At 37.8% G+C, this 24,843-nt stretch overlaps 1 protein-coding gene across 4 annotated transcripts in view; it reads left to right on the top strand.

The window, feature by feature from the left end:
• The window catches only part of VTI1A (vesicle transport through interaction with t-SNAREs 1A), a 256,720-nt gene that overhangs the window by 157,593 nt on the left and 74,284 nt on the right, over nt 1-24,843 (top strand). For 2 of the 4 annotated variants that reach the window (XM_088528627.1, XM_088528626.1), the window contains one exon: nt 4,178-4,239. In XM_088528627.1, the coding sequence (XP_088384753.1) occupies nt 4,178-4,239 (62 nt within the window). Of the gene's footprint in view, nt 1-4,177; nt 4,251-24,843 lie in introns of all 4 variants that reach the window. The other 2 variants (XM_088528629.1, XM_088528628.1) reach the window with 1 other exon arrangement.

Raw genomic sequence — 24,843 nt, 5'->3', positions numbered from 1 at the left:
ACCAAAGGGAGCAGAGGTTTCAAGACAGTGGGCACAGAACACATCTCTGTGCTGAAACCTTTGGGGAGTTTGAGCCTCCAAATCTCCCACCATGCCGGGGGAGAAGTTCTTTATTTGCATTCCCTCCGCTGGAGTGAGAAAGAGCTTTTTGTTTTATGGGTGAATATTTATTTCTGTGTGAAATAACAAGTGATAGCTTCTTACACTGCTGCTCCATGAAAGCAGATAAGTTATCTATGTAATTTTTGTCTTATGTTGCCTCCATGGAGGTCTTCTCTACTCCCCAGAACTTAATCAAGATGCCCAGTAGCCCGTCCCATCCCGCGCATAGAACTTGTCTGCACTTTGGCCTGGGGGATTTGCCTCTTCTCTTCAGAGTTCTGCTCACAGTATTTCTGCAAGATCTCACCACAACTAACTCATCCGGAACCAGGATTGACTCTATTTGTGATATTTTGTCCAGAGTACACTGAACAGATACTTTCCTTAGTGTCCAATTTTGCTAAATCATCTTTCAGGCTTATAGCTGACCACTGCCACTTAAGACTCCTGTTTCTCTCTCAGGGATTTTTTTGGTCTGGATGTCTTTGACTAGTAAAGCTTCATATGACAGCTTTAAAGAGGTATTTTCTGTCAGAAATTCTGATCTATACCAGTTGCTTTCTCACATTGTGGGCATGAGCTACTTTAAATCATTAAATATAGCTAAATCATTAAATATAGCCAAGGGATGTGAGCAAGCATTATTCGGGAAACTTTACAGACTTCTCATTTCTCCTCCCCTCATCACATCCCCAGTGACTGCTAAGTCTGAGATGCTTTTCTGTTTCTATTCGGACAAGTAAACCCTAGGCAATGGAGGTGAATAACATGTATCCCTTTCTGCCAAAATCCTCAGAAAACTTAGAGAAAGAGGAGTACAGTTCTGATGCCTCTACAGTTCTTAGTATAACCTTTCCTTTGCAGTGCCTTCTGCCTGAACAGTCATTGCTTTCAATGGCAAGACCTGTAAGGTACGTGAAGCAAGATTAAAAAAAATAAGTGTATATGCATTGCAATTCATCAAAAGACCTTGTCATGAATGGAAAGTCTCAAATTCCAGGTTTCTACTTTGGGCCACTTAAGATTTTATGTTTGGAGGATTTGGGAAGGATCTCCATTGGAGCCACATGGGCAGACCTGTCCAGAATGCTCACATGTGCAGTCAGAGGTGATTTTGATTAACCTTTTTTAAAAAAAAGCCCAGGAGTGAGGGTGTTTCATCAGTGCGTAATGTCTTTACACTTAATATATGAAAGCATTATGTTACCAGCCAGAGGAACAAACTTTTAGAAGTTCTATCTTGTGAAAATTAGAGCTATTTTCCTGTGAGGAAAATTTAATTAGGTTAGGTGTCTGTGTAGTTTTGTTCAAGTTCTCCTGTCTGCATTGTGAAGCAAGACATAACCAGTTGTATTTGGAATGAATGAAGATGTGTTATGCCATTTACATAGGTACTAATATCCATGAACAGGAATTTTCTAACTGTAAAAAAAAAAAAAAAAAAAGAAAAGTCAAATAGAGGGGGTAGAAGCTCTGCTGCAGGCATTATATAAGTTAAATGGATTATACAGGATTCTAAAAGGCAACATTTTGGGGTAAAACCTTAAATTTAAGTATGAAGCAGACAAGATATCAGCATCACCTTCTTTTCCATCTTCCTTTTTTTCCTCAATATTATCTTTTTAAAAGAGCTTTTCTTACAAACTATGTAGATTTGGTTTTGCTAGTGTCAAAGCATCTTCCAAAAAGTTTTTCCTGCAGCATTTCTGTGAAACAAGGAAGTGCCCCAAGGAATCTACCATTTAACAGGCTAACATGCCACCAACTCTTTGGCTTACTATTGCAGAGCAGTGGTAGAGCAGCGATATCGATAAAGAAATGATAGAAGAGCCACCATTTTGTTTTTTTAAAAAAAACAAACTTGTGATTTAAATTGGTTTTCTGTCAGTGCAGGAAGAAAAGGTTGGGGATTTTTTAGCACTCTCCTGAGTTGTAGCAGGAGATTTTTCAAGTTTGTGTGTATGTATTTGTTTTTTTTTTCTTTTCTTTTCCCCTTTTTTCTTAACCATAGAAATATCAGGTCTTCTTGCTTAGAGGACTTTGTGAAACCTCTAAGATTCAAATTCCCCTTCCTGGCTATCAGTACTGATTCTAGCTGTCAGGTAGATTCCTGCAGCAAAAAGAGGAAAGTTAGGATCAAACATACAATGGTAAAAGGGAGAGCTGCTTTTCTGTGAAAAGGGAGAAGAAGCCCCAAGTGTTAAATGCTTCTTTATGAATAATAAAAGAGCAATGTAAAGAATACATTTGTACTTCAGATTCCCTTCTAGCATGAATAAGAACTTGACTTATTAATGAGGCTTTTTAAAAATTATTGTGACATTTTTTCTTTTGTTGCTAGTGTCAAATCGGGCTAAACTACTTTTCTGGAGCTTGCATTGTCTGAATGAATCAGGAAAATTGGAGGAATGGCTCCCCAGGACATGGTGCCCATCACTGTCCCATCAGGACTTACAAATCTAGAGGTCTGAGAGTCCCTGCAAGCCTTTGAATTGAAGAGAGTTTTGCTAAAAGCAAGTCCTTCTAATATCATTCAGGCTCAGCTTCTGCTTGGCATTGCCTTAATAGTGTTTACATTAAACTCTATTATACTAATACCTAATTTTTATATGAACAACAACAAAAAAAATTGTACCTAAAAGTTGCATACCGTTGATTGCAAATACTGATTTCAGTAGTAAGCATTAAATTTCATAGCAAATATTTATACTATCAGGCTCCAAATAGAAAATCTTTTAATATTGCTATACTAGTATTGAAGATAAAATAGTGATTTGTTATGATGAAAGTGATCTGTTATTGGAAGATTGCCACTTTTCTTGGCAGTGTTGCTCTTTTCATGGATTTATAACCCAGGATGTATTTTGTCTTCTACAACAAAGTTTCTTTAATAAGTAAAGTAAAAACTTACTCATTAATTGAGATAATCCTTTCAATCTGAGTTGATAATGAAGAGGTAAATATGTAAATATTGAGCTTTCATAAGGAAAAGAATGTTTATATTTATGTACATGTAGCTGTGTTTCTGGGCATATTAGAAACGGTGGTGCTCACTACTTTATTACTGGCAGTCATCTACAGGTTTTGATGTTCTGCTGGTTCCAAGAGCTTTTCAATGTCAAAAGACATCTCCTCCTTAGTTAGCAGTAGCTAAAGAGGCAATAGGAGAGTAACTCTATTATTCCTATATACTGTAATTCATCATTTCTAGACCTCCTTTCGTAGGAGTCTAATAAAAAGAGAGTTTTTATTCCTTTTTATTAGAACAACAGAAATGACTGTTCTTTCTCCATATGAATTTAGTTTTGTTTATAGCTTCTGTTAGTTTCCTCGATTACCTTTTTTTATTCAGTTGGGCTGTTACCTATTTTGCAAGATTTTTTTAGAGCACAAGAACGAATCCATTAATTCAGTTTATCTTTACATGTTAAGTACATATATACATACATTAAGTACATTTACATATTCTTATCATCATTTGTGAAGTATTTGGGCTGCATTTCAGTGATGACCCGTAGAAAGTCAGTACAGGTGTCATTTGTAAGAGGCAGGATGGGCTTATTTCTTTTACACAGAGCAGTAAAATGACATTGTTCTGTACTGTACTGTACTGTACTGTTTTTTCTTTAAATCTAGTGTCTTTGAATTACAAAGAAAGAAAGATACGTTTGTTTCTCTTTTGGTAAAGCACCAGACACAGAGCACATGGCTGTTCCTTCATCCCTTAATGTGCTCACTAATATTCAGAACCCATACGGGTGCCCACATCGGTGGGAATTATGGACAGCACTCTATATAGCTTCCACCTTCAACGCTTTATTTGTAAAGCTTTTGCTCTCTATTCTGGTTCATCTTTCTTGCCTCAGTCTTTCGCCTTCCATAGGTTTCATCTTTATTTAAATGAAAAGCAGACAAAACCTTTTTAAATATCAGAGTTTGGGGGGTATCTTGCATGTAAATTTGTTGTGAGCTAAAACAGAGGTAGATTGAATCAAATGACAGTAGCAGAGTCTGTTCTTTGTGCTGAAGGGAGTACATGTGCCTTTTGATTTTAACAGGACTCTTTTCTCCTCAGCTCAGAGAAACAGATGCAAACCTGGGGAAGAGCTCCAGGATCTTGACAGGAATGTTGCGAAGGTAAGGCCAAGGTAGGGACACATCTCTCTCCTTTTTTTCCTCTCTCCCTCTATACCTTTATTTTTAGCTTGAATTCAACCTCAGCATTTTGCTGACTTGCTTGACTTTTTTTTTCACACCAGCTGCTGTACAGAATTTGTTCAAATGAATGCTGATAAAAAAGCAGACATGGTTAGATAGAAGGTTTTATCACATCTAAAGAAAGAATTTTCTGTTGAGTGAGGGATTCCATCTCTGGAATTGCTCCATCGTTTATCATTTTTTCTTCTTTTTATTTGTTTCTGTTGTCATACTGTTCTAAAATCAGGCTTTTGATGATGATAGTGATTCTTGAGTGTTTTTCAGGGTTTCAGTGTTTTCAGTTTTTTTCCATGTTAATTTTTATGTGAGATAGTTTGTAAATGCGTTAGGGAAGTGTAAATTTACACACAGAGGAAAAAGATAAGATGATCCATTCTGTTTGAATGGGCTGGGCAGACACATCATCAAACCTTGGGCTTTTAACATGTTTCTTCCATGTTTGAATGTTGTGAAAATTAAAGTTAAATTAGGTGGGAAGGAAACATTAGGAACTTCCTAAAAGTCTATCTGGGATTGCAGGGAGGGAAGTTATCCAGTAATTACTAACCACCTTGAGTGTACATCAATACCTTTCCAAACAGCCTTTTTGAATTAGTGATATCTCTGGATATGTGTGTTTTTTACTTACTAAAGCAGCACCCAAGTGTCTCTGTGATGTCTAAGTTTCTGCGCTTTTGTTCAGCTTCTTAGAGAAGAAAAGCCTCACTCTGATAAGTGGTATTGGATGCTATGAAACACATTTTTAAGGGACTTTGTAAAATCCTCAGAAGAGTTCAATATGAAATTACCTTTCTCAGGCTTTTTGCATTGCATGCGTTGCTTAATACAATTTTCTTAACAAAAAAAATAAAGAAATAAAGAAATAAAAGAGAAGTTTTAGCATAGTTTTTGATTTACCACTTGACTTGGAAAATATCAAAACCAGAATTTAATAAGCTGTTCTTTAGTAGAGGCTTTATCTTTCATAAGTCTCCTCAGAAAAAAATAGCTTTGTTAGTTCCTTGTATACCGAGTTGACAAAGGTTAAGATGACTGACCTTCATGCCTTCATTCTGTAGCTTTCTTACAATTCCAACTCTGAACCGTAACATATAAAATTCTCTGATTAAGAATAATATGTAAATGACACAAGCTAAATTCAAAATCTACGGAGAAAGGAAGTGGCAATTGAAAGGGATGGTTCAGTGCTTGTAGACAATCAAAATAAAATATAAAAAAGAAAGAAAGAAAAGACATGACCAAACCCAAGTCTCCCCAGGAAGGGCCCTGCGACATGAGCTGTAACGAATATTCTGCATATGTCTCCATTTTGTCAAATCTCATTAAAGGCATTTCTTGCTTTATGTCAATTGAGCTGTCCAAAAATCATTCATCATTTTAGTGTAAAAAAAAATCATGCAGTTATTTAAATAATATCATATTAATGTTAAAGTTCAGCTGTCATTTAATAGTATGGCTTAATCAGACATAGCATTTAGGAAAAATAGTTTTTTCGGGCTATACTTGGCTTTCAGGTTGGCAGATTCAAATAAGGATTTATGGGTTTCTAAACCAATGTATTCTTTCCATGTTTATGCTTGAGGTACCTCAGCCTTTTTTGCAGCACCCTGTAGTCTGTTATTTTCAATAAAATAAAGTATCTCCTCATATTGCGTTTGAATACATTTGCAAGTAATTTGGAGAAGCTGAAACAAAAACATATGCTGTAACCTTTGACTTTGTTTTGTGTTTGGGAATCACAGTTAGGAGTCCTAGTTTATAAGTGTTCCATAAACCAAATGAAAAATACAATCTTCTGAAATGTACTTGGGGTCTTGCTTTCGGACAAAAGGATTATGCAGCCAGACGCCAACATGGATTGTTTCTGTATGCCAGAAGGGCACTGGGTCCCCTTTCTCTGTGGCAAAACTGCTCAACGGAGTCTCTCAACATTGGGATTTAGATTCCGTTCAGGTAAAGAGATTCCTGGGCATAGATGCAGTTTGCTGTAAAAGTTTCCCAAAATGTTATTTAAAAACATGTAATAGGTGGACTCCTTGGTGAATTTAATTTGCCTTATGACTCTTGGGTAGAAGTGCCTAGTTTTCCCAGCTTGAGCAGCTTTCAAATGCTGTTCAGTCGTAAGAAAAATGTTCGTAAAATACAAATCAGCACAAATTAGATAAATCAAACGCAATGTAAGAGAAATAATTACCGCAAGTTGGCAGTTTGTGTCCTAATTCTGCATATATCACTAAGTGCCACACAATGTTTCACTTTAATTTAGGAAAAATGGTGAAGGACTGTATTTCACATTATTATTTTACAGAAAAGGTAATGTTAAGTCAAACACTGTTCAACGTTGTTGCCAAAGCCACACATGTATTTGCAGATATTCTTGAAGTCATATGCTGGACTAACAGCCTGTGCATCAAATTAATGCCTAGCTACTTCTGTTTCTGTTGCACAGGAAGGGTAAACTCTTTTTAATTGGGCCCAGTATATTGGTTAGATATTTAGATAGGTAGGATTCTTAATGAGGGCTAAATTATTCCCTTTGAGAGACTAGTCATGTATTTGTGTGTAAAAAGTATTCTTGTTCTAGTGAAGGGGAATAAAAATGTGAACAGGTTCTGTGAATTGGTCTAGTTAGTAGTAGAAAAAAGACAGATATTCCTATCCCAGTTTGTTGCTCTAGCAACTTGAAGTAGCTAGATTTATGTACTGGAATTTGTTAACTGACAGTGTTTTGTGTATATGTTTAAGGAGATTGTTTTGGAGCAAACGTTTTAAAATTTCACACTTTGAAATGTCTTTTCCCTACATTCTCAAATGTACATATTTTTTTCTGCATATAAATCTTCTGAGACTCTTCTAAACTGGTATATTCCACTTATGGCATTTCGTTACTAGGATAATATCAGCATTTTGATAGGAATTTGTGAAAGTCTGTCTAGTGAAGGAAAAAATACAGCAAAATGAGGACATTAATCATTCGCTTTTACATGTAACTAGATCTCTGGGCATCTCAACATATTATTTTATGATTTCCGTTTAACATTGCAAGACTATAACAGAAGCTCAGTGTAGCTTTGTTACAGAATTTTCAAACAATAAATTCTAGCATAACGAAATGGCAACTTTCACAATCATCTGTGATGTTGCCATCTCAAACATCTACCCCTTGGCCTCTACCCCAGTGTGAAGAGGGGAGCACACAGTGCGTTAGAAAGAGGCAGAAGATAATATTTTCTGAAACCTACTTGGTCTTTCAGAAAGGAATATCTCATTTGCCTGTACCCTAAGCCAAAAGTCTAGAAAAGCTTTTAAGAAAGGAATTTGGACAGTCTCCAAGCCACATACAGCCCAGTGGGAAACAAACAAACATAAAAAGACCCATATAAAAATTTCAGTAGATTTGAATCTTTATCCCATTAGCAGATATATTCTACCTATCCTCCTCCAAACAACAGAAAAATATTTTAGAAAAATATCTACTGCCCTGCAGTATAACGTTTTATTCTGTCTGTCTCAACAAGAATTTCTGATGCCAAAACTCTACTTTTTATCTCCAGATTTTCATCTTCTGAGTTGTTATACTGCATGCATTGCAAAGATCATGAACACATCTGCTGTTATAAAAGGGCCTTTAAAAAAAAAATAGGCACTAGCTTCAGCTGATGGAACTAGTATAGAAACTAGTATAGCTTCAGCTGATGGAAACTAGAATAAGTATTCAACTCTCAGGTGATATATTATATGACCTGCCAACATCTGCATGACCACTGGAACTGCGACCGGAAACAGGGAATGCCTCCCCCTCCATGTCAAGCTTCTTCACTCTTCTTTCCAGGAATGTTCTGGTAATTCGACCTTTGAATTCCAAAGGCGTGCAATGCCCGGAATTATTTTTCAAGATTTCAGAGAATCACAGAATAATTCAGATGAGAAGGAACCTCTGTTGATTATCTAGCCAGCCTCCTGCTCAAAGCAGATGTTATCAGGTCAGGTTGTCCTAACGGATGTCTCTGAGACAGGAGAGTCCAGAGCCTCTGGGCAGCCTGTTCCAGTAGTTGATCACCCTCACAGTCAAGAAATCCTTCCAGGTAATTTAGATTTCCATTGCCTCTGGTTCTAAGTGTTTTAGAATCTACCGTCGGAGTTTGACCAGGGTTGCGCTCATTCCTAGCAGTTCTCAAATGACTTCAGCTGCTGTGAAAAGACCTCCGCGATCACCAGGAACAAGGGAAACTCTGGGTAGGGAAAATCAAGCGGTGAGGAGCTCCACCACCAGCCAGTGACTTGATGGGATGGTGAGGCAACAGTGGATGCGTAAGGATTATTTTTGCTTTTTCATAACCCCAGAGATGTAAAAAGTTCATTGTAGTCTGTTCTGCCTTACTTCTTGGCTAGCAAGCCCATGTTTCCATACACAGAACAACAGCAGGAAGGACATGTTCCTGTTGAGACAAACTGAAACAAATACTGAAAGAGATAACTGGGTTTTTAACTTATTTCCCTATAATCCCTTTTTCCACACCAAAAAGTTCCATAACAACCTTCTTCTTTTTATTTTTTTTTCCTGAACTGAAGCCTATTTTAATGGCAGTCATACAAGTAATAACTGCAGAATTTCTGCAGTTGCTGGTGGAAGGTCTTCCTATAGCAGACACTGAGAGAAGTTAAACATGCAGTTACATTTGCCTTGTTCTTGCACTAAAAAAGAGAAATTCCTATTTCCAGCAGTAACTTTACATGTTTGGTGTCAAGCCAAAAGGAGTTTGAGTAAAAATTGTTTCAACATAAATATGTTTCTATTTTTATCTCAAGATGTATTTCTACTCTGAAAAATGATTGAAATGATAAATCCTTTCGCAACATGTCTGTTCCATGTTGAATATTTACAGCTGCAGCTGTTTACTTCAGTAATTTAGGTCTTAATTCCGGAAAACATTTAAGCATATGGTTAACTTAAACCAGAGGCACAATTCCCTTAACTTCAGGGAGACTGAATAAGGGGGGAATAAACAACAGAGTGATTCTTGGTCATCTCTTAGAGCCACACAGTTCTTACTGTGCTCCTTGCTCAAGGCTTCTTCATAGTATTTCTATTGTTAAATGGGAACCATAAAATATATATGATGTTTTACAGTATTTGTTGCTGTTAGTGGAAATATTAACTGTATTTTTTTCAATTTTCCAACTTTTGTTTTTAACATAGTTACTTGATTACTATAATATTGTACCTATTTAAGTATTTACATGCAAATAATCTTTATCCATTATGGAGTGTTCAATCTTTTCAAAATGAAACTGTTAAGTTTTGTGACAATGTTAATCAAAACACCATCTTTAGATAAAGAACATATAAGTTTCAAGAATAAATCTAAGCATTATTTAGTACTGAATAGCACTTTTTCCCTAACTTTAAAATGAAAGTTTGATTCTTTGTTGAAGTGATAGGCAAAACATCTGGAAAACGTAAATGTAATGTCAGCAAAATTCCCAAGAGTAAACATTCTTCATAATTAGGAATTCAACCAGAAAACATGTAAACTTTTGAAACATTGCAGATAAAGGGATACACTTACTTTGGAAATAGAGAGGTGCACAGATATGTTTGAACAGTGAGGATTTTGAAATAAATGTGGGACAGAGTGCATTCCCTATTCCTAATTTAGATAGGACATGAGCTTTCGTATGTAAGGTGTTGGTCTTTAATAGTCAGTTAAGAACCATTTTCTAAAACTTGTTAATCTTTCTTGGACAATGTTCTGTGTGTTTGGAAATGACAAAATGCTTTTGAAAAGTTAGGCTATACTTTCACTCACTGCTAGAGATGCTTTCAGTTTGTGCATCACAGAAGGGGAAAAAGTCTTTTGGGACGTTTGACCAGCACGGTTATCAAAAGCAGTAAACATGGAGAATTATGAGCAATATATTAAAGAAACCAAATTCCTTACAGAGTAGGACCATTTTCAACTTTGCAAGCATGCAGCTGTGCTTAATTTAGTTGCACCCCATCCTTTGCAAGCTTTCACTTCCAATAGTCTACACGATGCAGAGTTATGTTTACTCCAGACCTGGAAAATAAGAGGAGCATGTTGATTGATCTTTACATTTTATAATGTAAGTGTATAGGATAAAATAAAGACTGTGTTGTAGTCTTGATTCGCCTCAGCAAAATCTTGTAAGGACACGTTCTTCCTTCAGTGAGATTGAATGATTTGTGTTGCAGCCCTGTTTTATTTTTTAGATTGTTGGAAAGCTTTTCCCATGTGTCAAGCTGTCTACAGTAAGTCCATCATGAGTGAGGGTCTCAACATTCTTCAGACAAAATTTCTAATTCCTTTTTTTTTCTTTTTTAATATACAAAGGCCTTTGTTCCGTCCTCTGCATTCCCTCTTTTATATCATGTGGAATTAGTATGTCATTTACCCCCCCTCTATCTATTTGTGTCTAGCTGAACATCTGGTAAGGACATTATCTAAAGCACAGTTGTGTTTCTGAAGGAAAGCAGGGTCCCAATGGAGAATTGTCCAGGGTAGTCCTACACTATATAAACCATAAATGTAAAGCATCGTGGTAGGCTAGTAAAGCATCATAAATATCACATAACCCTTTTTGATAGTTCTCTCTATTGAGATATGGTTACTATCATTAAGCACCTAAAGCCTAAAAAGGTTTGCAGTGCTTTGTGTCATGAGTAAAACAAGGGCATTTCATAGCCAGCAGTGTCATGTCTGGATCTCAATAGATATGCCATCACGTACTTTCATGAGAAGGCATGGTTCATATCAGCAGATCAGATCAGTGCAGGGTTTTCTTGCAGTAGTTCCAAGAAATTTCCAGTTGGCTGAATTCTCTCTGACATGACATTCTGTAATAGCCAATGTTGCAAAATTGTTTTGAATGTGGTCAGATTGTTTACGTGATGCAGAGTGAACTGGGGATCCCATTAGCATAAACTGATATTGGTAGTTCCTGAAATAATGGAAGAGAACTCTTGAGAAGTCGTGAAGCCAGACTTCTTAAGGCTGTCAGTAAGTTAAGGATCGTGTTTTTCTTGCCACCCTCACGCTATGACTGTCACAGAACAATATGTCCCTAATTTCACACATTATATTGGCTATGGAGTGTTTCAAACCACTAATTTATAATGCTTCATAATTTCTGATCACAGATCTGTGTAATATCTTGCTACATGGTCATTTCATTTTAATCCGCAAATTTGCCCAAAGGGAAATGGAATCATCTTGGAGCATTAGAAAAGTTCATCTCTTTGTCTCAAGGCAGGATCAGCCATTCCCCATGTCAGTCCTGGCAGATTTTCATCTGACCCGATCTGCAGTATTGAATGTTCCTTATTTTCTCAAATGTATATTCCATGGTTTTCCTAATGGTTAGCCCTTCCCCTGGGTGGACAGAATGCTTTTATGTGCTCATGTGTTTGAAGAGATTTCTGTGCTCTGTCATGGCACTGCAATAATTTGGGCTGTAAAAAATAATTTCTACTGATCTTTTCAGGAATTAGAGGATGAGGATAGGAGTGTACAGAATTAAATTATAATTTCCAGTTTTCATCAAGCCAAAGCTTTTCATGGGATTTTGGAGGGTAAAACTGGAAGAATTTAATAGTGCAAATTCTAGAATTTCAGCCTCTTCAAGCAGTAGCTTAATGTGTACATATCAGAGAGCTTTGGAAGTACAGGCACCAAAATTAAATCATTCCATCATATGATGCTGTATATCTTGACCAAAACTAGACTATATGCTAAATTGACTAAATGTAACATTTGAAACCTAAATGAGAGTGACAAAATACAGAAAGCTAACTTTTTGTGGTACTTCTAAGTTTTTAAGAAAAAAAACACAGTACTGTCGAACCTCAGAGTTTTTTTTAAATGTTTCTTCCTTGCCTATCTGGTATGGGGATGGGGAGTCACATTTTATGATTTAAAACTGTCATGATATCAGAATCTTGCCCTATAAGCTGATCTTTCAGATTAGTTTTCTTTCCAACTTGTGATGGCAGGTCTGAAATTGGGCTACATGCAGGAATACCTGAGAGATTAGTGACCAACTAATTGACCAACTAGTTTTGCAGGAGAAGGATGTGCCTGTGAGCCAGAGTGTTTTATTGTTGTTGCTGTAGTTTTGCAAAGAAGGACATAAATGGTGAAATCAACAGCTAAGGAAAAACACGATCACTTAGAATTTGTTACAGATAAATTAGTGCTGCTGTGGGACAAGAGCAAAACTGAGGGAGAATTTATATCCTTGCATAGCATGTAATTATGTTGTATTGGACCTTTTAAACTCTGCGGAAGAAATGTTCACACATCGCTAACCTGCTGAGCATCTGTCTGAAGAATAACAAAGTCATGAATTAGAAAGCGTGGTCTTACAATGAGAGATTGTTTAGCCTGCTTGGTGGTAGGGAGAAGGAAAAATTGCTCATTTTGTCTGGCTCCTATATTTCAAATAATATGGAAGATTTGAGCCTGATCAGGAAAGCAAATAAAAGTCAATGTAGAAATTGAACAAAAATGGAAGCCCAGAGGAAAACAGTTTTATCATAAACATTTACCATAAACCATTTTATGCTTTCTACAGTATTTTGGTAACTCTTTATAATTCATTTAAAAATATTGGAATTACTGTAGACTTGTATCTGGAGTAATAAAAACAAAAGAGAGACTCTTGCAAACTGCTTGCTTAGAGAAAACTGTATGTTTGAAGTGCTAATGTTCCTTTTGTCTTAGAATCAAGATTAAAACCAAAATTTTAAAAGCAGTCTATTAATTACCATCTTTGGAAAGAACTTAAAAATTAATCAGTGAATTTGAACAATCTCGAGCTAAAATTTGTTAGAATTATTTTAGTAATTCAGATTGCCTTAGCTGCTGGAAATTTCATGGGCTGGTCTCTATTGATAAGTGTTCAAACTGCCATGGGACAACAGATTGCTGTAATGGACAGTTTGATCCATATATTAAAGTGACTTACATATAAGCATGTTTTGGATTTGCTTGCTAGTTTACATTATATGTTGTCCAATTATGTTTTGAGGAACTGTGGTGTATGCAGTTGTGTATGTAAGTGATATTAATGCTCTCAATTTTATAAAGATAGCAGAAGAGTTTTTCACTGGCTGTACATGGGCCTTCTACAAATACTGATTTTTTTTTTCTGTGAATGTTAACATGGCTTAGCTTGCAGGATTCACTATGCAGCATTATGCCTAAGAACTTTTTTCTAGCTTGCACTTCGCTGTATTAACTAAACGCCAAAAGATTATTAGAGCATTTGCAAGTTAAAACAGGGTCTTCATCTTGATCCATTCAGGAGATCTGCTGATACCTTACAAATATAACACTGACAGATAAATTTTCTCCTTGAATAAAAATTACTTTTTAAAATTATTTCTTCACTAACAACCTGCCTTCCTCCTGATGCCCAGATGCTCAGGCAAGCAAAAGGCACTTGCATCCTTCTATGGCCCACTTCTCGTGGCTGCAAACAACACATATAAGCAGAGGGTTGTTTGCGAGACCTGGTGCTCAGGGTTCCCAGCCTTGCCTAGGTATGGGGACACATATGGTCTGCTTTATCAACGCAAGGAAACTTCCCTGCTGCATTCTGTCACCACTGGGCTTTGTGAACTGCAGTTTGCCCTGTGAATGGCACACGTGTGGGGTGTGAAGGTAACATTCTTTCAGTACAGCCTTAAGCTAATTACTCTTAGTGGCAGTGGGGCTTTGTACCTCGTTTGTGAACAGCTATTTATACTAGTACCCCCGTACAAAGCAATGTTTCACATTACCAGGCCACCAGACTATTACGCCATTGTGTTTTATTCCGCTGTAGGTGGATGGAGAATATGAGCCATCTGTTTTATTTAATTGTATGATCAGTAAACAATATATGCACTTTACACATTTGGTCATTAAAGATGCCCATATTGTTGGACTCTGTATTTACACTGTAAATTGGTGTATTCACACATCAACTCTTTCTGGTTTAAAAGGCTTGCTGTGTTCATTAGATGGCACAAAGCAAGCTCAGTAACTGCTTGAAACCCAGTGCAGGTGGTCGAGCTGGTTGCCACACAGATCAAAAGTCAAACAACTGTGAATCTTCCTTTGAAATGGCAGTTAGCAAGACAAAGCTGGTCTTATCTCCACAAACAAGAAAGAGTTGTAGATGGACATCATGAAATCATGAGAACAAAAGGGGTTTCATAATCACTCAGTATCAGAAAATCCAGTGCTGCACATTTCTGTGAAGGCATCATTGGAATATAAAGACTGTCTTATTTTATTGGAGAGAATGTAGAGGAGTGGGTCTGACTTATTAAATATGAGAATATTAACTGATTTCAAAACTTTGGAGACAGGAAGTTGCTCTCACAGTCAATTTAGTTTGATTTTCATCAGTGCGTCAGCAGAGTAAGACAAGCACGATCAACAAAAAAATTCTTATTCAAAGGATAGAGGTGAATGGGTGTTTTATGTCAGTTGGAAAAAAAGGAAATTGCCCAAAGTTACAATTTCCCAAAAGCGCTTGCCAAAATAAGTAACCACCAAATACCTTAAAAGTTCATTGATAAGTAGAATCTCCTGTTTTGCCAGCACATTTTTAGGGAGGTGGAACGTAGCACAGTTCCATATGAAAAAATCACTCTTATGATGTTCCATATCAGTACTAAAACTATATGCTAAATTGACTAAAAGTAACATTTGAAACTTGAATGAGATTGACAAGATACAGAAAGTTGGTATGTTTTACTGCTAAGCCTGTTCTAGCAGTACACGACATAAGATATTTGTTGGAAGATTGAGGTGCCACAGTTGGCCTTAGGTTGCTTCTGAGCCTGGCTGAAGTCTCTCTAAGCCCTCAGCGACGCTCTCGGTCTCTGTGGTCTGTGCTTGGACCCTAGGCCCAGTCCCGTGGTTTGCGCTTCCATGAGATGGCTAACAGCCTAACGCCGACGGTGTGGGAACGCGCTATGGCAAGTGCTGGCAACGCTCCACTGACTCCCATGAAGCTGTATTTGTTTATAACAGCTGTGGATCCAACCCATGAACACAAGGGCAGGCTTGACTACTCCTGCATCTGTTTTGGAGAGACAATCTGCAATTGCAAACCTGTGCAGAAGGGGGCATTTTGTTCATCCTAATTCCATTCTGCAATCAGAAGAGTAAATTATCATTATATTAATTTAAGATAACATCCTTCATTTATGCGGGTTTAACTACTTTTGGTGTCACAGATATCCCAGATTTATTTCCTCAAAACTTTTTTTTGAGTAGGAATCTGTTTTGAGCAAAACTGAATCTTGTATCCCTGTATTTTTTCTCAGTTTTATAAGGAAAGGCACTGGTGTGCTGAGTGAGGGTTTGCCTGGCAATGGCCCCCAAGGGCTCCTGCAAGTGGTAGAACCGAAATCGGGCTTGCATGTCCCAGAGAGGGAGGCAGGTGCCAGCAGCAATGGGCCTGCTAGCAGGAGTGCAGTGGTGTCTACCATTTATTTGGCCCTGCTTTGGGTCATCTTGTAAAGTGGTCTGTGTAGCAGTGGGGTGTCTGTCAGAATGAGCTATTCTTGGTGTCTCGTTGTATGTGCTTGCATAAAAAGCTGATGGGGAAAATTTTCAGTACAAAACAGATTGAAATTTCAGTTTTGTTTACTGTTCCTTCATACTGCAGTTATACTCCAAGGCACTAACTATGTACTGACTTTATTGTGTGCTTAGTGTTATTTATATTATTTATATAATTTTTTTTTTGATCTTGGAGTAGGGGGGAAGGAAGGACGTTTATTTACTAGGAGTTTTTTATGCTGCCTCCAGTTTTAGAGGTGAAGTATTTTCAAGTGTATCCATGAAAAGATCTCATTTTATAAGTCATTATATATGCTTTCAAAATATACAATATTTTCTTGTTAGACTATTTTAAATAAAATATGGCCCAGACTTGGCCCTTTTATAAAATTTTTGTATCTGTATTTCATGTAAGTTGAATGTTAAACGTTGGCATGTTTCCATATGTTTCACAATCTATTGCCTTCTAATTTTCTGAAATTGTGTCACTAACTTATTTCTAATCTTGTAAAGATGTTGAGATTTTTTTTCCCATCCTGATCTGGGAAGCAAAATCAGAAACTTGACTGCTAACATATGAATTCTGGCTTTGTCTTAGGTAGCTGTCTTGGTTAGCTGTGGGCACATCTGGTTTTGTGCATCTCTAGAATGAGGATAATGCTCCATATCTCAGCCAAGTATTCCAAGGGCAAATGCTCATTAATCTATGCATGGTCCTCACATGACAACCTGATGAGAGTTTTTGAATGATGGACTAACTAGTAGCAGTGTCTGTCCTGGTTTGGAGCCATTGCTTAGATGGATTTAATGGGGGTGAAGGAGAAACGTGGAAAAAATTTAGTCCAGAAGGGTCTGGATTATCTGATTTCCCGTAACAGTCCCTTCCCATGCACGTTCCCAATCTCTTTAACTATTGAACACAGACATGAGAACAAGAAGATACCAAGTCTTTGGTTTCTTATTCAGATAATATAAATTAGAGATACTACAGGTCACAGACTCATCTGTGTTGGGCTGCTGATTTTGCTGCATTGTGAATTGGAAAGAGTATTTGGGTAGGTTCAACAAATATAGTTAATGCATCACTGAAGACATAACGATTAAGTGTACATATAAAAGGGCAGCCGTGTTAAACTTTATGTGCTAGCCCAGGCAACTGCTTCTCTCTAATAAATCTCTCCTTACTGCTTCTGTCAGAAATGATGTTCTTATAATCGCCGTGGACTGTGGTGTGTTATTGCTGGCTGCCATTAAACAGCAGCTACACTTCTCCAATGGCTTAAAGCCCATGGTTCATACAGAGATATGTACGGTTTTCCAGGGTTCCTTGGAGAACAAAGGAATCCCTACAAGTGCAGTATCTTATCTGTCATAGTGCTGTGATTTTCTTGCTGGGAGATGATATGGAGGAGAGATATGTGGGTGCAGAGGTAGAGGTTGACAGTCACTTCCTTCCCTTGGCCACATTTGCCTGCTACATCTCTTCCCTTTTCCACCTTCACCTCTCAACTTGGGGCCGGGGTGGGGAACATGGTTATTGAATATAAAGAGGGAAAGCTATGAAGATAATCTAAGAATGTATAAAAATTCTATCATCTATCATCAAGGTAGTACCTTGATGACCAAAACCCTGTTAGTAATCCTTTGACACTACAATATTTTGTTGTTCAACTTTTAATTAAGGAGAAAATAAACCTGTGACTTTTAATTGCATTTTATTGAAAAATCCAGTGACATGTTGACACATTGTCAGGTTAGAAGAGAGTTGATATAGCAGTCACATGCCCAAAGTTAAGGTGAAATGGAGATTGGATGAGATAGCTGGTAATTATACTGTAGAAGACACTCTTCATGAAAAGTATTTTTTATAGAACACCTCTTGAGCGGGTGCACTTGGTTGGTCATATTTTAACAGTTGTCTTTGAATTATTGATGATTTATTAAAGCTCTACTAGCAAGCAGTGGGAGAATTAAATTCCCACATGCCAGTTCCTTCAGATGATTCCTCTTTGAGGAATCTAAATGATCAAATGAGATGAGCCATTGATAATTCTTCAAGCGGGAATTGTTCACAAGCACAGTTATTTCTCAGTAAATTCCCAGTGTTCTATTTGGAATAAGATGGAGTACTTAGAAGTATACGATATATGCATGTGATGTTAAGCATATTGCAGAATTGTTGTAAGCTCCGTAAAGGTCATTAGCAGTGATAGAAATGCTTAGAAAACAGCTCAGGAAACAGGGATACTGTCTCAGACCTGCACACTGTAAACAGGCATCATGTAGGTGCATTTGGAAAAGTTGAATGTTCCCCAAAAAAAGGCAGAGGACAGAACTTTTACCACCCTCTGTTTTAGGCAGTGATTTTTACATATTATTGATTGAAAACTCATGCCCAAATGCTCATTCTCTGCATCTGAGAAGAGGAGCAGGTGCTCAAGACAGCAGAGCTCTTTTATAAATGTGGAGACTAACTCACAGTGGGGTTTCTGTTTTGTCTTCTTGTGCCATTGACACAGTTCAGTACAGTTTTTATAAGAAAACACTGGAATGGCTGACCTGGATACCAGACTGTGAAGTGTGGTCCTCCTCTCTAAAGCGTTAAGTACTAAGACTGGTTTTGGTTTGGAACCCTTTCTTTGGTCCATTGGTCATTGTTTAAAGGAATGGTGTCCTTTGGGAGGAGGAAGGAGAAAGGTGACCTTGAGGAACATCGCTCCGCATGGAAAGCCACCACGTCATAGTTTGCTGGCTTTCACGCTAAAGGGCTTGTTTGTCCTGTGTTGTTGCTTATTTGGCTTTTATTTTGGTCTTAATTGTCCTTAGCAGTTTTTTTCCTAAAAGTATCTAGGGAATAGTAGTTTATTGCATATTGTTGTATTTGTCTGAAGAAATTGCACAAGCTCGAAACCTTGTAATCTTTCTTACTGGGGAGAGCTTGAGATAAATACTGCTGCATGTTTAGTGGGAGTGGGTCTCTACTTTTTGATCATCCATGTCTAAATGTTGAGTAATACTTAAGGGAAAATGTTCTCAAAACATTCCTTAGATGATTATTAGATTATATTTTATGTTTGATAACAACTGGAAAATTGTGTAAATATTTGCTTAACATCCCACCTCTAACACAATTTATTTCCTCTTTGGCCTTCCACCCTCTTGCTCAGTGAAATGAGATCAGTCACCTTCTGTTTATGTTCAGTTTCATTTTGCAGTTTTCACCTATGTATATGCATAGGTGACGTGCAATGCTGTTGTGTTTGGGAAAGCACTGCTGGGGAGTGTTTGAGTAAGACAGGGGAATTAATAAGTAGGAGAGAAAAATCTTCGAAAATATTTTCTAGTGTCTTGTGCATTTTCAAACTAAATAAATGCTAAGGTTATTCTACTTGCAAGTGATGTGCTAATAAACTAGTGCTGGTAGAAAAAATCCAGACCTGCTTTTCTATATATTGCCATGTAGGAAGAGCAGTTTATGCATGCTGTGTTCCTATGGCTACTATTCATGCCAACCTTTGGCATGAGTATAGTTGCATCTCAGATGCTCCATAGTAGCTGAGATTTTTGGGTAGTGCTAGGCTGACTTTTTTAAGAGTGGTCACAGTACAGTCTCACCTAAGTCACCTCTTCTTTGGCTGTTTGCCAAATTTATTGTCTGAATTATGTGTTTTGGATTAATTCAGAGTATAAGTCTCCAACGCATGACTGTTGAACACATGCTAGATGATAGCTAGAGCTTGATGACTTGATGTTAAGAGATGGAAAAAAAAAATCAGACTCAGTAAATTGATTTAAAAGAATTCTCTGCACCAACCACTGTTGAAACATTTAGAATCATAGAATCACAGAATGCTGAAGGTTGGAAGGGACCTCTAGAGATCATCTAGTCCAACCCCCCTGCACACGCAGGGTCACCTAGAGCACGTGGCACAGGACTGCGTCCAAGCGGGTTTTGAAGATCTCCAGAGAAGGAGACTCCACAACCTCTCTGGGCAGCCTGTTCCAGTGCTCTGTCACCCTCACTGTTAAGAAAGTTTTCCTTAAGTTCCTGTGGAACTTTTGGTGCTTCAGTTCCCAGCCATTTCCTCTAGTTCTGTCAGTGACCACCACTGAAAAGAGGCCAGCGCCATCCTCACAGCCTCCTTTGAGGTACTTATAGACACTGTTCAGGTACTTTTATACACTTGTGTATCAGGTACTTATATACACTGATCAAATGATCACTGATCATTTCTACCATACATTGCAAAATGGCTCAGATGCAAGAAATGCTGGACCTTCTCTTGAGTCCTTTTCCAGTCACCCCATGTTTTTGCAATTAAAAATTGGATGAAAATTCTTTTTCCTTTCCTTTTGTTTTGTTTTGTTGTTGCTGTTGTTTTTTGTTCTAAATGTGTTACTTTTTCATTAATGTGTAGCAGCTGATTTTTTCCTCTGTTGCCTCGCCTGGGCACAGAAACAAACCTCCTCTCAAGGCACAGAGTTCCAACATTGTTGTTGATTATTTTAATGGGAAACCATCTGTGTGGTAAGACAATCACTCCAGCTTCTTTTTGGACAAGAAAAGAAAGAAAGAAAAAAAGGAGTTGCAAGGATTTTAGTCAAAGGTAACATCCTTCCCTCTCTGCGGTAGGTGGACTCACAAAATGGGTAGGCAGAGGGGACCATGTCTCCTCATCACACTCAGAGAGACCTGGTTTTGAAGAGCTACCAACTTGCCTTCTTCTGAGTGTGATCAGCACATCGTGCTTCCTGCAAAGTTGCAGTAGATATTGGCTGCTCTTTTATGGGGCGACAGACAGGTTTGCATTTCCAAAAGCTCCATGTCCATCTTTTTGCTGCTTATCCCATCTTGCATCGCCAGGCTCAGTTGCGTGCCCTGCAGGAGCCTTGTGCTTTCTTTCCATCCTCTTCTGTGGTTTTCAAAGCATATTGGGCTGTGGTGGTTTTATGGCTTTTGACAAACACCTTCACTTATAATTGCAATGTGGTTGCCCTTACCAAAAAGAAAAAAAAAAAAGGCCCTTTTTTTCACTCTTCCTCTTTATGAACTAGAGCCACAATGCGTAAAAGCTCAGTGTAAGTTCACAATAGCACTTTGTCCTCTTTCACATCACTTGCCAGATAACTACTGTTGTGGCAACAACTGTAACCAAGCATGGTGTCAGATAGTTTTGCCATAATACAACTGGGTGCCAATAATTTTAATATAATATGAAGCACACTCCCAGGCAGTACAATGAGGCATCTGATTATTCAATTCCTTGAAATGTCATCTGGGTTTTTTTTTTGGCATCAGTCCAGGTTTCAGAACTGGACAGTATTGTGATTAAAAGAAAAAGAACAGAAAATTCTCTCATTATAGTAAACATTTCCAAGAAAACTCTCACCCTGAAGCAGACAATTCTGCTCTGCTTACACAGAGAGCAACAGCAAAAGCAAAGGCTCTGCGAAGGCTACAGGAGGTTATAATTGTGGCTACCATTTGTTTGCTGCCCTTTCCTGTAGCACTTTCTCCACAACAAGACGCAATAAATGATATTTATTTTTAGATTCTTATTCTCAACTACTAATAAAAGCTAAAAGGTAGGAACCTGTTGAAGCATTTGTTTTTTAATACATTGCTTACATTGTGTTTCAGCATTATTGTTAATGATTGAAGCATTAGTATTTAACTGAATCAAGCAATTAAAAGATTCAGTATTGCTACTTCTTGGGTTGAATCCGTTAATACACCAAGCATTAATAAGAAATATATTGAAGCTGCACAAGGCCATAAATGTTCTGTGTGCAAAGAGCACCTAGTGCTTTTTTCTAAGCCTTTAAGAAGTAGCTACAAAAACAAAACAAAAAAAAAGTGAGGTAAGTAGATAAAAGACTTTGGTTTAGTTATGTCAGTTTGGCTTTTAGCTGTAATTGCTGGGGTCGTTTTGTTCCTAAAAAAGGAACTGATGCCAAACTGGAGAGGTAATTTCCAAGCACTGTTTCAAGATATTGTGAAAGTTCTGAAGTTTTGTTTTTAATAAGAAAAATAACAGTTCTCTAATGATGTCTGTTTCTTGCATATCGTTCTTCTGTATGCATTTCGGTGCAAAGCGAAAATGGTTGAGAGAAACCCAGGGCTGAAGGAAGAGTGAAGGAGGAGTGCTCAGGGGAGCCTGAGCAGCAGTGCGTGCTACGTGTACCGGTTCCTACGGGTGCTGGTGCTGGCAAGCTCAACTGTAAGCAGTCCTTACCTGGCATCACTGCGGATGAAACTGGAAGAGGTGAATTTCACTTGGTCCTAGGTCTCTTTTACACTTGAATCCAAGCAGTGAGAAGCTTCTGGCAGCATGAAGCTGAACTGGAGGCATTGGTACTCCAAAGAAACCTACATGTCTCTCCAGTTGCATCAGTTTGGCCAACTGAAGGACTTTGTGCAAACCTAGCTTTCTTGGTTCATCCTAGAAGATGCTCACACAGGAAGGGTCCATTTTGTTCTGGCCGGTAGTCATCATGGAGCCCTGTAGTTGTAGACTATTTTTATGTGCTCAAAAGTGAAGAAGCTTCTAAAAAATGAGACGCTCAAACCAAGCCTCTAAATGTGGATATTTCTTAAATCTTGGAATCTGTATCCGCATCTGTGTTTTGCAGCTTGTGTATGCCAGTAGCACATTAAGCCAGTGTATGACATAGAAATTTCCCTTAGAGTATTCCACATCGAGGTGCAAATACAACTAGTTTCTGCAGGTTTTGCTAGACAGTTTCCAAGGAAAAAGTTTGTTTAACTTAATCTAAAGCCAAACCCACGGTATATCTTTAAGTCTCTACTTTATGTGGGCAGAACAGAAGCAGCACAGGCAGAAATATGATGTTTCCCAAACTGATTTGTTTAAACCCTTAGCTTGGGATGAAGACCAACCTGAGGAAGGAGAAACAAATTCTATCTGCCGATCTACACATCTTGACTACTCTAGAGATTCTGCAGTCGTGACGTTTTTAAAAGCATGCAGTTGTTTTCAGTCCAAATGCAAGTTGATTCTTCATGCATAGTTGACACTACTGTTTAGGCTGACGAGGGTGAATTTTAAGACAAACCACAGGAAATGGCTTGGAGAGGTGGAGGATATTAAGAAAATATTGTATTGCTGCTTTAGAAGTAAAATGAAACACTTTGGACTCCCTTTTCTCATGCAATGTTTAAAGCAGTAGTTTTTTGGTTTTTTGGTTTTTTTTTTGAGAATATATCACAAGTATTGAAAACAAATGTTCAAAACATATAGTTGTTTTTCATATCTGAACAAGACAAGTGACATGAAAACCCTCCTCTTCTCGTGGAGGGCCGTCTGAGGTCTTGTAAATAAAACTTCCTCTATCCACTCACCCCCTGATTTTGGACTAATTTTATCCCCTAGAAAGCACAAATTTGGGGTGAGCTTTGAGAGTGGAAATTGTTCTGTTTCTTATTTATGTCAGAATTGGTTTTAGCTGGGAATTCAGGCACAGCAAGGGGATCAGAAATAGCACTTTTAATGCTGATGGGCTCTATTCACTTTGGTATGTAGAGAATGGCAAGAGCAGTCATTAGTATTGAGAGAGCTCTGTTCTTTCTCTGCCCCTGTTGCAGGATGAGCAAGAATTGACCTTAACTTTTGTTTGTTTGTTCTCCTGTCACACAAACGATTTTTTCTCTCCCCTTTGGAATGTTTTATTTCATTCTGGTTTTGTAAGGGGGAAAAACCAACTTTTGTAATGGAAAAAAAAGAAAAATCCTTCTCCTATATAAGAAACAGCTGAACAAGGCATAGGCTAAGAGATTTTTGTTCAGCTTCCTACCTGCAAAGAAATTCAGTATTTTTAGGGTGAAGGGTGATTGTGGAAAGCAATGATTGAACAAATAACTGCTTTAAGGCCAGCAGTACGAATGCTTGCCAGTATAGTAATGTCAGTTGGAGGTGTGATTTTTGGCCGCATGTGTGTATTGGCAAAAGACGTAGTATAGACATGGTTATACCAGGAAAAAAAAAAAAAAAAGGCTTTGGCTAGTATATCCTATTTTACTTAGGGAGGGTATAAGCTGTAACAACAAAAGCATTTTTTTTTCTGCTGGTAAGTTGTAACCAATAGAAGCTAATGTCAGCATAATTAAACTGTGGTAGTGGCAAACCTTTTTCATCGATGAGAATTCTGAGTCTGGTATCCCAACATTAGCAACTGTACTCCTTTTGTTGTTAATTTTAATAGCAGCAATATCTGAGGGTGATTTGAATGCTTCAAACTTTGTAGCATTGTAATTATCTCGAATTTACAGATCTTCATTTCATTTTCTCCCCATACTTAAAGAACTGCAAACAAAATCATACTGGACCCTGTCCTTTTCATGCAAGATACTTCTTTCCAGTTTGTTTTTAATGTCTTTCCTAACTATAGCACATGTAAAAGACTGATGTACTTTACTGCTATCTAAAGGCTGAAGAGAGAGATTTCCTTTCGATTTATTTTCTGATTCCTTGCACAGCTGCTTATAGTGAATTATGGTTCCTCCGGTAAGTGTGACATAGTCTTCATACACAGATTTTGCAGATCTTTCTAGTATCTTTTTTCATGAACATCCGTTTGCATTCCAGGGAAGGTGTCATTACCTTGTCAGACTGCATAGTCACGCATGTGACAAAGCAGGGCTTGAAGGAAAGCTTTCATTCTCTTCTATTCACACTTTAGGATGAGAAAGGAATTGATCTTTTAGCACCAAAACATGCTGCAGCGGTTTTGTTCAATACATGGAGTCAGAAGGGACAAATGCTCATTCCAGGTCCCAGTTTCACGTCACAAGAACATTTCAGCTATTGTGTAATATCTCCAGAGGGTCCTTGCTAAAACAGGGCAACAGCAGTAGTGCTGAAAAGCAGTGTCAGTGAGGTGCTTATTACAGGTTTTACGTAGTCCTCCTCTGTCATCTGCA

The sequence above is a fragment of the Tinamus guttatus genome, unplaced genomic scaffold, assembly GCF_059628265.1.
Source record: "Tinamus guttatus ecotype Peru unplaced genomic scaffold, ASM5962826v1 Tinamus_guttatus_pri_ptg000314l, whole genome shotgun sequence".
Lineage (NCBI taxonomy): Eukaryota > Metazoa > Chordata > Aves > Tinamiformes > Tinamidae > Tinamus > Tinamus guttatus.
Note: the sequence above shows the minus strand (reverse complement) of the source record. Positions and strands in the feature narration are given on the sequence as shown.